This window comes from Aptenodytes patagonicus, chromosome 4, assembly GCF_965638725.1.
Source record: "Aptenodytes patagonicus chromosome 4, bAptPat1.pri.cur, whole genome shotgun sequence".
NCBI lineage: Eukaryota > Metazoa > Chordata > Aves > Sphenisciformes > Spheniscidae > Aptenodytes > Aptenodytes patagonicus.
This window is the reverse complement of record NC_134952.1, coordinates 66,181,186-66,198,894: the sequence shown is the minus strand read 5'-3', so window position 1 is coordinate 66,198,894 and position 17,709 is coordinate 66,181,186. Positions and strand designations below refer to the sequence as shown.

The following is a 17,709-nucleotide window of genomic DNA, read 5'->3' as shown; positions in this document are numbered from 1 at the left end:
CAGCCTTAAAAAAAGATGTCTGTTTCTGAACATGATTTGGCTAGCAATGTACAGTAATGCCAGACTTAGGTATTTTTATACTGCAAACCGGGGCGGGGGGGGGGGGCATATTTACCCCACTTATGCTACTGAGTATTTCTCAGGAAGGGCTTTTCTTTTTTCCCTAAGTTGGAAATCATTAAGATTCTATTCCTGCTGAATTAACATTTCATCATATAAAACTAGTATACTCAATCACATAAGCGCTGTGTCAAGGGGAACAGCCTATAACTAGGTATACGTCACTTTCTTTCATAGCACAAAGCTACGCCTTTTAGGCCATGAGAGAGAAATCGCCACAAAATATTTACTGCAAGAAAAATACGTCCACAGTAGTAACAATCATTGGAGTACTCTTCAATATTGTACCTTCATAAAAGACACTTCAGCACAACTCTATATTTTGTAGAAAGTCCGCAGTGATGCACAAATTCCAAATGGGAGCAGGACTTCTATTCTACATGGTAAACACAAGTCACAAAATTGCAATAGTCCATTGGATAAATTGTATATTCTAGTACACCATCACTACAGACTCTCATCTTAACAGGTCAACAGGGCAGGATCAAACTATACCACACTGACTTTTTCTGATATCTGTTGCATGCTTATATAGTAGAAATAATTTTTGCATTTGTTGAATCACATGAAAAAAATATTGAGTTGAATTATGTTCTCTGGAAACTACATTTTTGTGGTCTGTTGTCTAGATACTGCTGGGATCCTTGTCAGTTGTAGACACCTCAAGATTTGAGTGGCAGTATCTACCTCTTGCTGATGATAACCATTCTGCTGTCACATCATCATCTTTTGTTAACAGTAGTTCCTGAACCTCTTAGATTTACTGATTCAGCAGATAGAAGTTTCCCAATGGTACAAACGAACTTTACACTTAGAGCAGAATAATTACTAGCAAATCACAGGGCATTTGATTTCCACATTAGCAGTATGAATAAGCATGGAATAAACAATATTACTGCCTGAAGACTGTTGAATAGTGTCTAAATAAAGATCTGAATGTTTGGACCAAGTATTACCAGGATACAGATATAGCCCACATCCCGTCCTATGCAATACAAATGAACAGCATCCATGACAGCTAAGGTCTTAATGCAACAAAACACTTAATTTAGAGACTGTTGTCATACTTAATGCTAACTATGTGCTTAACTGTTATTTGGATCAGGGCCTATCTTTACGGAGAGAATAAATTAACATGAAGCCTGAACCAGCTTTTATCCTCAGGAGAATAAATCTGAAGATCTGAAGACCTTGAAAAGGTATTTGTGTGATAAGTGCTTGAAAGATAGAATCCTGTTTCCTGCAATGTCAGGATAGTATCTCTTGTATGTATTTATTGGATGACTCCTCTTTGGGTACCTGCCGTAGGCATTAAACATGAATCAGTTTCATTCAGTGATAAAAATTCATCCAAAATGAATTTCATCATATATACTTTAACAAAAACATTGTAAATAAGTTTGGTTCTGTATATGCCTCTGAACACCTTTTATTAAGATAGGGTAACAGCAAAGCAATACTTACAGTGGCATGTTTCCACTAAATCAAGAACCCAGAGTGCAGTGACAGAAAGCATTGGCTATACATGGTCACGCACTGATTGATGCCAAGACTAAAGGAGCACTGAACATAAAAGAAAGTGATTAAGAGTACTTTTCCTCTGCACCTGTAAAATAGAAATGTTTCTGTACAGCTCTGCTTTGGTCTAAGTAAAAGGGAGAGGAAAGTTGGCAAGCAGAGCTATGCAAAAAACTGTATTCTGCACAGTGAAAGTAACTTTTTCATCAATAACGTCTTTTTCATACAACCGTACAAACCATACAAACTTTTTGCAATTTCTGCAAAAATTTTTGAATTTTTTTTTTGCAAGTGAACTCTGTCAAAAATTACAAAAACACTGTGTTTGACAAAATCTTTTCTTCTCTCAAAAACAGTGGAAGAATTAAGCCAGTTAGATAAACATATGCACATGAAGAACAGGAGATTAAAAAGGACAGAGAAAACAGTTAAACAGATTATCAAACTGAATAGCCAAGATCCATCCTAGAGTTGATGATTTACTAAGTGCAGAGCCAACCTTCTCAGCAGAACAAATATTTAGTACTCCTGAGTTAAAAAACACAAAACAAACCTCCCAAAACCTGTCACTGTTTTGTGTTAATGCAATTAATTGCATTAGTTAACTATTATATATAATTAGTTAAATTAGTAATGGCAAGAGTTAAATACAAGTAATAGCCCTTTCTTTTTTAGAATTGTACTTTCACTTACTTGGACCCCATAAGTAATATAAAGGGGAAAAAACAGTGTTTACCATAATTCCATTTCTAAGAATGCAGCATTGTTCTCACTCCTCAAAAAATGAAGAATGTCCCTACTTTCCCTCCAGCTAGTTAGATTACTGGTGTCCCATCTCACCAAAAAAACTATTGAGAGACAGAATTCAAACACAAAACACTGTTCAGAAGTGAGCAAAAAAGTAATCTTTCATTCATGATGGAAAAACATGACTCATATATATATATATAAACTAACTTAATCTAACCAAGAGAACCAAAAACTGGACAAATCAATATGCTTTTTTCTTCATACCACAAAGTTAGTTTCAGCCTTGTAGACTTCCAAGCAATGTGACCAAACAATTTCAAGGGTAATTTAGCAATACAGAATTGGCTATAGTGCAGTCTCATGACTCCAGAACCTGCATAGCACATGGTGTTCAACTGGAGACAAGGCAAACCCCACAATTTTAATTACCCTCCTTTCACTTGTAGTAAAAGGTAGACTAAGGCACAGAAAATTGTAGTCACAGGCTAGAATGTAAAAGGCTCTGTCTCACAAAAACAGAAGCTAAGATAAAATAGTTTTAATTTGCATATTTCTGTGAAAGCATCTGTGTACGTACAGTTATGTTGTTTGATTCATCATTCAGTTTACTGGAAGTACAACCAAAATTTTTTCTGTTTGCAAATTCTGCTATTATTTTTACCTAAAAAAAAAATCTCAGAACTTTAACTCACATTTTAGCAAAACAAAATTAAAAATCATTAAGAGCAAACTACAAAATAAACTTCAAAATAAATAGAAAAGTAATTTTTGTGATGCATTCTTCTATTTTTTATATTTACTCTCATTCTTATAACCAGTTACTCGCAGTAAGCTGCTGAAATTCACTTCTATTTTTTCTTTTGTTATGGCATGAACTGCAAAAATGAAGTACAAGTATATACTGTACCTTGTTTTACCTGTAAGGAACACACACCTGACAAAAGGCAATCTTCACATCCAGAGTAGGTTCACCACAATAATACAAGAAATGGCGGCTCATAAATATCTGCAATTAAAGAAAAGTAAACATAGAAACCTTGTATGTCTGCTGATGTGCAAGTACAGTGCATCTCTATCTACATCTGGATTATAAAACCAACCTGAGTTGCTACCCAGCTCATGAACAACAGAAATCAGTTAGAACATTGAGCTGTAAATAGGCTCTAAATTCTTTCTGATGCTTGTCAAGGTTATGGCCTCAAATATGACTTGGTTACATCTGCAAAATTTTACAGTAACTGATGTCATTACCTCAAAGTTTATCATGTCACTTGTATATTCCTACATCAACAAAAATAAAAAACAGGTCAATAACATTCTAAACAATGTAGAAATGGGAGACAGTTATTATTATGGGGAGGAAAAAAACAAGTCCTAAGTTGACAATTATTAGGAAAGTTATACAAACGGGAAGACTAATTACATCACTGTATAAATTCATGACACAACCACTTTATGAATATTACATGTAGTTCTGGTTCTCATCTTAACATCTTACAACTAGAAAAGTTACAGAAAATGGCAGTAAGAAGGGTCCAAAGCACATACAGATTCCTTACATGTAACAACTGCACAGACTGAGAAATTTTTTTAGCCTAGAAAAGAGCTGTCTGAGTGGAGATATGCTGGAGACCCATAAAATGAGCGGCATACTGAAAAGTGAAAAGGAACACACTCTTCCCTGTTTTTTTTTAAATAAAAGAAGTATGTGGCATCAAATTAAGTTATCAAACAACAGATTCAGAATCAGCAATAGGAGAGAATTCTTCATATGCTGTTTTGTCAGACTGTGAAACTCCCTGCCTCGTGTTGCTCTGGATGTCAGAAGTCAATGTAAGTCCTAGTATGATTAGGCAAATTCACATGAGAAGGAATCTGCTGAAGGCTCTTAACCTCCAAAATATCATCTCTGACTCAAGACAACACTGAGTCAGTCTGCCACTATATGCTCACCCTATTTTTAGATTCTTTCACAGGCATCTGATATTGGCCAAGGGACCTGTACACTAGACTAAACAGGCCTCCCTGTGTACCCTATTACAGCTGTTTTAACTTAATTCCACAGTACCGCATTCAGCTCTGACTAACCAATCCTTTCCTAGCTGCATTCTAGCATGGGACATCAATGAAAAAAACCACAGTATGCTATCAGGCTGAAATAGGTAGCTATGTCACAGGACTTTGGAGCACATTGATTTTTCTGCATGACTCCACTTCAAAAAAATCCAAAACTTTTAACAGTGCAATTAAAAAACCAGCAACTTTTAGGTAAAAAGAGATAAATAATATAGAACTTCATGTTTTTCTTTTAAATATAAGCTCATTGCAAAGACTTAAAAACCAAAAAAAATGCAACCATCACTCCATTAAGATATAGCCATGATTCTGAAACACTGTGTGCCTCCTTACAGCACTTGTCTTCAATAGGAACAGTTAACTAACTTCAGGTGTAAATGCCACTAAATAAGACAAGACTTCATTTGGAGTAACTTCATCTCACACAAACTGATCAGGTCTTAAGAAACTACAAGAAAGTATTCACCAATACTTGCCAACTTGAATGCATCACGTGCTCCCACGTGTTGAATTTTTAATGAATGAATGAATGAATAATCCTGTTATGAAAGCAAGTGTATGACCTTGTCTGGATCATGTTACAGTGTCTGAGATTGCTGCCTCATTGCCCAGTGAGTCATTACCAGAGCCTCACATTCCACAGAGGGTTTATATTAAAATGAGGAGGAGAAAGAAAGATATAAAAAAAAGCTTTTAACATTAGTCATGTTGCCAGTGATTTCTGGAAAGCCAGCAAATAATTACAGTCTCATGCTGCAGATATATACATTATGAAATCCTAATTGTTGGATGCATTATATTGCTATAATAATCAATGACTGAAATGTCATTAGTCATAACATACCACATTCAAGACAGAGTCTAATAGTGGAAAGTGAACTAAGGAAGGGAAGGGAATTTGGTTCCTCACTGAATTTGCTGCGAGGGTCTAATGTGAAGACACACTTTGTATTATATATGCATTACTTGTCATACACAGCTCCTCAGCTTTCCACAGGAGTGACTGTAACTGTTAATAGTCACCCTGGGCAGAGCAATAGACTGGTGAATTTTATGAACTGGAATACATTTTACAATTTATTATGTTGTACTTGTATGCAGTTACTGCTTATAAAATAATAGAAGTATGACATGTTTTAATGGCCTTGTTCAATACTCATATTCCTCTGTACATGAGATATATCAAATGAACCACTAGAGAACTGAGATCCTCCAGTTGTACACCAGGAATGAGAATACCTTTCTGTAAGCACGGAGGTCTGTAAGACTGTATACGCAGGGCAAAACAGATTTGAGTTCATGTTTTACTTAGTCTGTGTCTTCATATATTGAATTCATACGAGATTCCCTTCAATGCCCTATAAGTAATCACACATGTATGTAACTTCTAATTTCTTCATGCAGAAAATACATTCACACTCAATTGCGTAAATACCCTTGATCATACCTCCTCCGGTGCTTGCTGACACCGCATCACTAGAGACATTGAAGAAGTGTCGGTGTAAAGTGAATAAAGAACTGGCCTGATGTGGAGATAATTGTGTCACAACAGAAAGCAGTTATAAAACAAGAAGCTACTGACAAATGGCCTGACTCACTAGGGATCTGAGCTTTAGGTGAGAGCATAAGCATCCAATATTTCTTTACCCTACTTCTGGCGCTTTATCTTTTCAACCTTGATCAAAATCACCCAGGGTGGGAAGAACTGGGAGAACAGAACAGTGCTGATACAACAAAAGACCTTGCAATAACCCAGGCTGGCATCCCACTGGGAAGCCAGAGATCGCAGTAGCATCACTGGGAGAAAACCTGTCTATGAAACACCAGCACCACAACTAGATCTCAAATTTTCATCAGAATCAAGGCACCTGTATGCCAGAACCTGTAAAAACATACAAGTCTCAGCAGCAAATACATGATCTACTTTCAGGCAAGACAAAACTAGGAGGCACTAAAACAGGAGGAAGAAAGTAGACATGAAGGCAAAAGTAAAAAAATCCCGAAAATCCTCTGAGCTGTCCAGTGGCACAGCCCCCAAGTGAACTGCTACCTGGGACTGTGAAGATACCACTGAGGCTTGGCCTCTACCTGGCCTGCAGCTTTGCCATCCTCTTCTTCACTCCACTCCTCCTCCTGTATCAACAGCTACTCTTCCAAACAGAATGTGGGCTAATGACAAGCCCCAATTTCAGGCATGAACTTCCCCTTCCCCTCAGTGTTGCTACCAAAGCCATCTTTTCTGGAGAAGGACTGTTTATTTTTAATAATGCTTATCTTTCTCTCCAGGGGTCAGAAGGATTATCTCATTATTATTCAAACAGCTCTTTGAAGACTGAAAGGATTAAATCAATACTATTAGTATAATTACTGAGAGCAGAGAGGAAACCGCACAATGACAGTAGACAAAGCAGACTAGAAAACCAATAGTAACTGTAGTTCTCAAATATAGCCTCCCCCAGTAAATCTTTCTGCTCGTCCTTGAACTCTTTCCTCACCCTCAAAGCTATACGATGTTGGTACCCAGTGAATGTCTGGGCAAATTGGCAACCAGTCTTTTGGCCTGGGGAGCCTTGTTTTCCTTCCCAGACTGCACTATTTTTCACATAATCAGCTTCTGGATCATGAATGGAGAGCCTGTGTTTGCCTTAGGCCCAATAGATGCAAACTTTGAGCCTGAGGGGCCTGAACTGTTGCTGTACTGGTCTGAGGAGAGTCTCAGCGCGTGCACCCACCATGTTGCCTCTAAGCTGCTTCTCTAGCTGACACTTAACAAGCTCTCTTGTCTGGAGAAAGCATCACAGTCACTTACTTTTCAGAAAATATCTCGATGATGGTTCCTCATCCCTATGTCTCCTAATCAACAGGCAAATCCCTCATGCCCAATGGATATTGCCTTGGCTTGTCAAAGCATATTTAAAGCTTTTTTGTGACAATTCAGAAGACAAATGTGGAGCCTCAGGAAAGTTCCATATAACTTTTTAATTCAGAGAGACGAAGGAGCCAGCTGCCCTGCTGCAATACCTCTTTCTTCATCACAGCCTGGACAGGCAGGACTCTTCACCTCACCCCACAGCAAAATCATCTATGTTAAATACACCAATCCAGGGTTGAAACAAGGTTCTTGATGAGAAAAGCTGCAGCAGCTGTTTGACATATATTTAAACCAGTGTTGCTGCAGTTGAAATGAACTAAGTCCCAAACTAGCCCCGGTGCTGTTCTCACCCCCTCCCACACTCCTGAGGCTGTACTCTGAGAGGTATTTACATGTCCTACAACAAAATGAATTGGAAACAAATCCTTCAAATCCTAATTTAAAAACTAACCCTGTGTGGGAAAAAAAAAAATTAAAAAGTACAAGTTCCAATTTAAACAGAAATCAAATGGCAGCTGAAGACGATATAGACAGAACTACTTGTATCTAAAACATCACTAGATTTAAACCTGGCACAGTATGGCTGCAAACTGGAAGGTTTTAACAGAATCACAGGTCATCCCCCAATAATATGCTATAATCTATTCCCAGTCCCATCAAGTGTGATAATCTCAATAATAAGGGGAAACTATATATAATATTCATATCAAGAGCCAAATCCAGCATTTCTGCTTATTTGATATTACCATCCGAATGTATCACATGTGCACAACAGGTACAGTGAATGTGCTCCCTATCTTCACAGGCATGTAGTTCTATACTTGTGCTACAAAAGGCTAATTAAAGTATTTATTGCTGCCTCATTATATTTCATTCATGACCTGAAAGATTCAGAGCATGAAAAAAATTAATGAAATAGCACAATCATTTAAAGTTATTTAAAAAAAAAAATCCTGTCCCACTTCAGTGAGAGGGGGCAATTTATCAATTCAGCTGTCACTTAAAAACCTTCTTTGAAAAACACTAATGTTCAAAGATTAACATTTATGAATTATTAATGCTTCCTGTTTTGAAAATGTGTTTGAATCATTTCATGCATTTCCAGTACTGGAATTCCTCTCTCCTTCATCTAAAAATATATACTCTCATCACAGTAACTTATCAGTTATCTGAAGCTTTGAGTAATGCTCTCATTCCTGCAACTATATTTTTCCTTTACTGAAATTTGGCTATTCTGTTCTGTATAAACAACAAGGAGAACAATAAAGAAGTTACAGAATATTGTCAGTATACTCCATCTTTCCATTTAGCATCTTTGTATCCTGAATATATGAAATAATGAAGATCTGACCAAAGTCACATAGCGTGAGAAAGCGTACTGGGAGAGAATGGTAATTTCTGATCCTCAGACTCCTACGGAATTTCATATGTGGGCTCTGCCTTCTTTAACATGCTGGATCAAGAAAGAAGGGATGCAATTTGCTTGAATCTTTCATATAATTGCTGCCAGTTATGACTGGGATATTTATGTCCAAATATCCTATCAAATTAGTCTTCAAAGACCAGACCTTCAGGCTTATCAGCAATTATTACAGAGCTCAAATTTTTTTTTCACATCTAATTTAGAGCACTGAAACAACAGGGCATTTTCAGTATCAGCTCCAATGAGACCCACTGCTTGGCAAGAAGCTTCAAGATTTATTCAGAGGATAAATATAAACAGAAATTTACAAGTGGATTAATAACAGACAAGGAGAGTGCTTCTACTGAGAAAGAGTGTTTTTCTGTTGTGTCTATGCTCTCATTTTAATTATTCTTGGAATAACTGGGGAAAGCAATGGTGTAAACACGGTAATTATTAAGATTAAATCCCAGCAGAGCAGAAACAGATCATCTTCCACGGGGATGAGAAGTGATGGCATGTAAAAATTCACAAGAATCATGCAAGCAGCTCTAAAACTGAACTGCTGGAAGAGAAAAGAGTGGTAAAGAAAGAATTTAGGAATAGCACTGAAAAGGCTTTTGGAGGAAATACATATGAAAGGAAAAGGAGCATACAAACTGAAAAGATAGAGGACTGATAAGCAGGTTTTCCTAATGATCACAGCTCACATCCAGAAGACAGGAACAAATGAGCTCCAAGTCTTGCCTTGCTACTAGCTTTCCATGTATTCTCAAATCAATTATTACGAGTCAGATTTCCACACTTAACAATACCTGGTGTAAATGCCCAAGTTATAACAGTCCAAGATACCACATACCTAAGTAATACTTACTTTTACGAACAGGTACTATTAAAGAACCTGCTCCTGCAAGATGCTGCAGCAGATTAATTAGTCAACGTTTATGATGATCTTGTCAATCTCTCATACCATCTTTTCATTTGTAGCTGAATATCTTTATTCTCTGACGCAAATTCAAAGCGAAAATGGTCTTTTCTTCAAAGAGAAAATCATCCAACTTTGATGTTGGAAGCAGCTCTGAATTTCCACAGGATGCACCTCCAGTAGTAAGTGTGCAAGACCATGGCTACTATTGTCACCAAAAAATGAAGAAAACCTAATTGGAAAGAGTTGAGCACAGTAAAACACTTACTACTTGCCTATCATAAGATGACAACCTTTACCACAATGGTAAAAGCAAGATTCCCCCACCCCGCCTTTTTTCTATTCTGGCACTTGGTTTTAATCTGCTTTCTCTTTCTGGAAAATAAAAAAGATAAAAAATTGAGGTAACCATCTCAGCACAGCTGAATGAAAAATTCTGCCCTCTCAGAAATTTGTTTTCCTCTATTAAAAAAAAAAAAAAAAAAAAATCAATAAAATGCTCTTCCTTAGATAAATGTCAGTGGTAAAACTGCCTGAAGGTATGTAATGAATCACATCAAAACTATTTTTAATACACTCCCAAGTCAGAGCACAACCTCCAAACCTAATTCAAATTCAGTTAAATTTGCCTTCAACACAGATGGCCCTGGCACTGTATGACTGGTGAAAATGATATATATTCTATAGAATACATAGATAAAAATATTCAATTACTGTCTGCATCAAGCAGTATCAATAAAATTAATAGATTTGACTAAATTACATATTCTAAGCTCTAACAGTTTGGAATTAATTTCTAATACTGTATGCTATTGGATCTCATTCTTAATATGCTGCTCTGTAATGCAAGTTAACCACCCCATTAACAAAGAGTGCATGTAAAAATAATTAATATCCTAGTCAAAAGCAAAAGTCTAGCTTTGGGAAAAATGTATGAAAGGCTGGGGCACTTAGATGCAGATATAAATCCTGTTTCAGGGTACCTTCATTTTCTGGCACTATGGTAGAATAAACAGCAATTTCTATGACATTTTCATTCAATTTAGAGGAAAAAATTATGGGTTTGGTGACTTAAGAGAAACAAATTATGTAAACAAAATATTTACCCATGCTTTTACTTTGATAAAAAATTATATTACACTCTACTGATGTTCACCTTTCCTATATCAACGTTTGTATGATGGAGATACAAAAGGCTGTTTGGGACTATGGAATAACTTGCTCAACTCAAACATCTGTATTTATCATCATAACTTTAAAAGAACTGTATAACTGGCCACCGAACCGAGCCGGCCAATTTACATCTCACAGTTATTCAGGAACAGAATCACAGAATCACTCACACTGGAAGGGACCTCGGGAAATCTATTATCCAACCTCTCTGCTCAAAGCAAGGACAGTTGCTTCAGTTGTTTGCAAAGTCAGGATGCTCAATCCCTGCCTTGGTTTGTATTTACATATTAATACAGTAGCTACACAACTAAAAATACTATTACTCTAAAAAATGTAAGAGGCTTAGTTCTGAAGTACAAACCTGTGGCCATGAGCAGATTACACTGTAAATTCTGCAGCTACAAAACAGATTATTTCTCATGCAACTAAAATCCAGATTCCTTCCCTTCTGAAAAGCTTTTCCCCCTCCCTAAGCTTTAACATTTGTAAATTTGAATTACTCCCATAACAAAAACGCTACTAGAACTACTCATCTCAGGGATGAAAGCAGGATTTATTGCAAAATCACTGCAAACTGTTAACATCAAATGGCAGGTGCATCTTTTTTAAGAAAACACAGAAAGTATTTGGATACTTTCTGGATTGTGTTGATTAAAACTCTAAATATGTGAGAAAAAATTCTTAATGGAGTAAGAAGAGGCCCTGTGCTTCTGTTGATCAATAATTAAATCTAATATGATGTGAGACTGGAAAGAATAGCTTGTCTGCTGCTGGACTATATTCATTTACCTACTCTGCTGCTGTTAAGAACGTATGTCATGCTAGTGCAGAAAGGCTAAAGAAACCAAGACTCCCTTCGAGTTAGGCAGGGTACATACCCAGCAGAAGTGGGTGTTTCCTTGCTCCAATCTAGCTGTAGCTAATGCTGGGTGAAAGTTTTTCAAAGGGTATTTGGCTTTGTGCTAAATAAAATACTAATACAGAACGATTTTCAGCTTACAACTAATGCACACAAGTGCACAACGTTTTCTTCTTTAGCCTCCTTGGCTGTCTGTATGCATTAGATGTAGCATATGTACACTGATACTACAATCATTATGTTCTACTAATTCCATGTAGGTTTGTTTTCCCTTCTCCAAATAGGCACTTATCCTTAAGTGCTACATCAGATCTGGCCATGAAGTTCTTACATTAATCAAGCCCATAACTACACAAAAACTGAAGCGTAGCACCTACGCTTTCACTGATGCCCAACTGCTTCATGCCCGACGCACTATTTGCAAAAAACTTAGCTTACTATATTCAGCAGCTAGACCAAAAATAAAACAAAAAAAAATAAAACTGTTACTACAAGGAATAATTATGATAATTATATATCCAGTGAATACAATTAAAGTTCTAGGGTCTGACAAAACAATGAGAGGAGAGCTATTTAAAGAAAGCATATCTACTGCTGCTGAGTGGTGTTGCTGCAAGTGTCATTTGTTTTCCCATAAGCAAAACCAGAAATACAGTAGCTGATTAATGCAAAGATACAGAATCATGAAGGTTATTGTTAGTTACCTGTTATACAGATGACCAGAAACTAGCACATTAGAAAAAAAATTTACAGTTTTGTGAACTTAGACTGGACAGGAAAGGAGTGATTAAAACCAAGTCATGTTCCTGTTAGGTTCTTGTACACAAGTAAAACAAGGAACAACACATTAAAACGCAAAGGTTAACTGTCACAAGTATGTAAATTTTTTTTTTTTTCTTTGTTCTGTAGCATTGGAACAAAGTGACTTTGATAAAGTCAGAGGGTGGGAATTTCAAAGACGGTAAGTAGAAACACTTCTTCGTGTACATTTCTTTTCAGACCAAGGAACTGATTTATTGTTGCAGAAAGTGCACCGAAGCCAGAAATTTAATAGAGGAACTTGAGCCTTACATGAAAAGCAAGGCTATCCAGGTTTATAATAGGTAATGGTTACAGCAAATAAGTTGTTCTGGTTTACGAATTCAGTTAGGGTCCTCCTATTCGAAGCCTACTGTGCAGGTAATGTCCTATATGGTTATTTATAGATTCTTATACTTACCTGTGAATCTTCTATGAGAGATCATGAGAAGCAGATACAAACAGGACAGCCAGAGTACTCCAATGTTCTGGCTTTGCTGCAACAGAAACTTTGCATCTCTGTTGTATGTACTAAAGCAGCCTCTGCCATTTCAGGAGATGTATTTAGAATCTCTTTCTCTTTCAAGGTTCTTCCATTTTTAATAGGCTGACACAGATTAAATAAAGGAACAGGGACAAGAGATAATGGGGAGGAGTGTGGACTTTCTTGAATCCCATGGCCAGTCTCCATTAGCCTGGGATGCTGGCTCACTTCAAATATTACCCCACAAAACACTGATCCCCACAGAGAGCCCAGCAGTTTATTTCATGGGCAGAAATTGGGAGAGCTGGGATGTAGCACACTCAGAATTGTGCATGAAAATAATCCTAGATTTGGTTCTTTTCCCAAGTGTGAAATGGCCAGCAGGAATCATATGTGCCAAATTTAGTCTACTTTCCTGTGCCAAGTGGCATAAAACGAAACAATTCAGGTGAAGTTAAAACAGCAATATTGAAAAAAGATAACTCTGCTGCAAAATACTTTCCTGTAGTTATCTTTTCGTAGTAAATAAAAATATCACAGCATGAAAGACATTGCATTTTCATGTTCTAGTTGCAATTGCAGAGCTATTTTTCTACTTATATTTTTTCTGAAAGGAAATTGTTCTCTCTCTCTCTCTCTCTCTCTCTCTCTCTCTCTCTCTGAGTTTTCATCACATCAGATCATCACATCGTAACCTTGGAGATACACAACAGAATATGGGGAGAGCGTAAAGACATGTTTGGTCCTGCTTTGCTGAGTGACAAAAGATTCAGTGATTTGAGGGACTTGGGGATTACATCAGACATTACATCATGTCTTTTACATCAGACACTATCTATTCAGAAAAGTGTCACTCATTCCAAATGGAAAATTTTAAATGCAATTTTTCATAAGCCATTCGTTTAAACAACCAAAAAGGGAGGAAGAGAGAGAAAGTGATTCATGGAGGTGAACTAATACAGCAACATGAAAGTTTCTACAGTACTGAAATGGAAGGCAGTATACCAAGATTCCAGTAACAATGTAAAAACTGTTCTTCACATCACTGCAAACTTAGCTGAAGGTGTAAGGGCAGAGGTGCCCTCTTAGCATGCTCCTTTTAACCAAAGAGCTTCTCCTAGTGCTTTGGTAAGAAAAAAGGTGCCAAAGAGGCAAACTGGGCAATTTGCTAGACAAACGGTTTGGGAAAAGAGAAAATAGAAAGCGAAACAGGCTGTTCTGTAATTTCTCCCTCCTCGTTGCCATGAAGACAGGGACACTAACTCATACATCTTTCTGACTGTAGGGGAAGACTCCCTGTTATGGTTAAACAGCAATTTGGAATTGATTCTGCCAGGCAGAGGCACAGAGTGCCATTTGAAAGCATGGGCACCCCCACAGTTATAGAGAAACACTGTAAGTGCATTAAAGCAGAGATACAGTGCAGATATTTTAGACAAACAGGTAATTGTCTGCCTCTCCTATTCTCAGGTAGCCGTCGAAAGTTTTCAGAAATACTTGACTCTGGTGAGGAATCAGAGAGTTCAGAGACAGGGATAAAAGGCTTTCAAAATCTACGGAAACACTCAAGGTCAAATACCTCATATGAAATCAAGATTTTCACAGGTACTGAATATAATTCAAATGTGAAATGACATCAAGAACTGTATTCTTTCTTGTACCCCACCCCATCTCCCCTCAGAGCTGGGCAAAGGGGTGAACAGCAACAAGATGCGTGTCTGATCCAGTAAGCCAAGGGAGCTAAGGACAGTACAGGAACAAGTTTAATTTACCTGGGTACACCAGGTGGATTGAGGACTTCTCTCCCCAAAACACTGCCATTAATAAGGTATGGTATATCCTAGCAAGAACAAGCTGAGCATCCTTGAGAAAGTCTTTGCCACCAGAAGAACTCTGCGGTGAGTAATGCCAGGAAGCAAGAGAGAGAAAGACTAAAGGGTAACTTAAATGACAAACCTTTGTATTACATTGAAAGAGTTTGGACTGGAAAATCTGAGATGGGTACCACAAAGTGATACGTTGCCATGATCAGGGTAAACACGTATTTTACCTGAGTTGCTTTTACTAAAGAATTTAAGAAGTACAAGTACAACCTTATCCTACTTTTGACTGCCTAAATGTAAGTGCGAGAGTAACTCTCAAGCTCTTCCATTTAGCACCTTTGTACGTATTTTTCCAAAAATGCTGCAATCCATAGCTTGCTCTTCTAATGTTTTTGGCTGCTTCTTCAGCTGTGACTCAATTACCAGAGCTTCCCCACAGCTAGAACACCTTCTGATGTCCATAGTGCCAAGCTTTCTTTAGGCTCACAACAAAATAGCAATGTAAATACTCTATTTTTTCCAGCCCTTCACACTTGATTAATTCTACTCCCTATAAATCATTAACCCATTTGCCTAATATTCACCCCAGTTAGACTAGAAGCTTGGAGAGTATAAACACTACACATTTTGTAAAGCTTCATGCACACATGCCATCAGATCAGTCTTACATAGCAGGAATAATAATCACAACCCTTACACCTGTGCATAATGCACATGGTCATCCAAAGACGAGAAAGCTCTTAAGGGAAATATAAACCCACATGCTCTTTTTGTTCTAGGAAAACCTCAGTGATTTAGTGTGTGCCCAAGGCATAAATGCTTCCTAGAGCTCCCACGGGCACAGTGCAGCTTCACATTAGCCTCAGTGGAGACCTGTGCTCATAAAGCATAACACAGCCCTCACACAATTCCACTGGAGCACTGGTATTTGCTCTCTTAAACTCTAGAGCCCTGGCATATGACCGAGTTCTACATTTTTCATTCATGTTTACACTTCTAGTTTTAGATTAAGGTTTCAGGGTTTTAACGTGTTTTTTGGGTGGCAGCCGTTATCGAGGGCTCAACAGGGGATTGTTTTCTGTTTCTGAAATGTCTGTTGGCCAGTAACGTCACAATTACACTTAGCTCTTTTCTTGCAGCAGGCAAGGAATACATACCACAAAAAAGCAACTGCCATTTGAATGAGCAACAGACCAGCAAACATAAGGGTTTCTGGATTCACTTCCTAGTGCTTTTACACTTTAACTACAAATGTAAACCTTTCCTGAACTAGATAGAAGCTAGCAGCACCTTGCCTGATTTTACTCTTACTCAGTTTCTATCTTGTAGACTTCTCAACAGGTATGAATGTTATGAAAACATATGAAAAATACATATATATAAAATATATGAATACTTTCCTTAAACACTAGCAGACAAACATCTCAAACCTGATGGACTGTGACTCTTTCTAGTACGCTCAAGTTCCCACACCACTAACAGAGCCATTGGAACTGCATTTTCCAATCTGCGGTATATCCAACACTTTAAAAATATTTCTAAACTAGAAAGAAAGCCTTAACAGTCAAAATTTCAAGAAAAAAAGCCTAAAAAAAGATATTCCTTAGAGTACAGGAAAACACAAATGAAATGAAATATTTAGTCTTTGATCAATTTTCTTTACTTTCCTCCCCCCCCGAAGTAAATGTTTCTGTTCTATTAAGAGCACTTTTTGTAATGAAAAGTCTTCTACCAACATTTTCTTCAACTAGCTGTAGTTAGTAATATCTCCTAAAAGTACTTTCAATTCTAAATCCTCAAAGTTCAAAAAAAACCCCCATGCTCACGTGTAGCCTGCTTCGGAAAAAAACCTGATCCTCTGCTGGAGAGGTCTGTGAGGTACTTGTGCCGTCTGAGAGTTGCCTGTCTGGTCACAGCCTTTCACTCCAAAGCTACGCTGTCTGGCAGAAAGAGCTAAGGATCACACAAGCTAAAACATTAAATCAATGTTGCCAGACACATTTTAGACACTGTTGTGTATATTCCTTAAAAAAGAAAAAAAAAGTAGCCATTTACAAGATAATTTGAAATACATTAGAAAAAGAACACAGCAACATTTCCAGCATGTAAACATGGCAAAATGGACAGGACAAAACTGACCGGTTGGCAGGCTGCGGCTTGATCACCATCTTGTAAATGCTATAATGTGCTTCCTCTTCCCAAGGTCAAGTGTAGTATTTTTGCTCAAGTTATACAAAAACAGTTTATCAAATTGGGGCAGGGGGAGAGGAAATCCGTATTAACTTTTTGTCCACAGAACAACACTAGTCCACATGAATACTTTAAGATAATTTATTTCAGTCCCAAGGTGAACAAAAGATGTAAGTTCATAAATTCTCTCAAACTCTTTCCCCTAGTCTATAAATAAAATAATCATTTTTTGTCTTAGAAAGGCAATTAATATCATGGCTGTTTTTCTGAAAAAGAGACTGGTGTTTCAGGCAATTTTAGGAAAACGTCCAGCTAGTGAGAAAAAGACAGAAACTATTAGAAATAGGAAAAGACATATGATATGCCAGAAGAGGTGCAGTTTCTAGGTCACTTCATAAAATGCAATAATCGCTTCCAAAAGAAACTATCTGAAGAGAAGACTAATTGAAGAAATACTGAAACATGAATTAAGAAATAAACTACGGAGAACTTCCAGAAATGACTGTTCCCAATTTAAAATGGACGTGAATACATGAAACAGTGAATGAAGTTTAAAGTTCCAGGTAACTGTAATAAGAGCATCCATCACTGACAGCTGCTTTTATTGCTGCTAATTACACACACTTAACAGCTGAGACATTGTCCACACTACCAATAATACGCACCAATCCTAATTCATTCATATTTATCATATTCTTGCCATTTCCCCCCCTCATTTT

At 37.3% G+C, this 17,709-nt stretch overlaps 1 protein-coding gene across 8 annotated transcripts in view; it reads right to left on the bottom strand.

Annotated features, from left to right (window-relative positions):
- Nucleotides 1-17,709, bottom strand: part of MAPK10 (mitogen-activated protein kinase 10) — a 179,067-nt gene that overhangs the window by 93,181 nt on the left and 68,177 nt on the right. For 5 of the 8 annotated variants that reach the window (XM_076337018.1, XM_076337026.1, XM_076337020.1 and 2 more), the window contains one exon: nucleotides 3,323-3,394. The exons of 1 other annotated variant lie outside the window; for it this stretch is intronic. In XM_076337018.1, coding sequence (XP_076193133.1) covers nucleotides 3,323-3,388 — 66 coding nt within the window. In that variant the 5' untranslated portion in view covers nucleotides 3,389-3,394. Of the gene's footprint in view, nucleotides 1-408; nucleotides 422-3,295; nucleotides 3,395-17,709 lie in introns of those variants that run through there. 2 more of the 8 variants (XM_076337023.1, XM_076337021.1) reach the window with 2 other exon arrangements.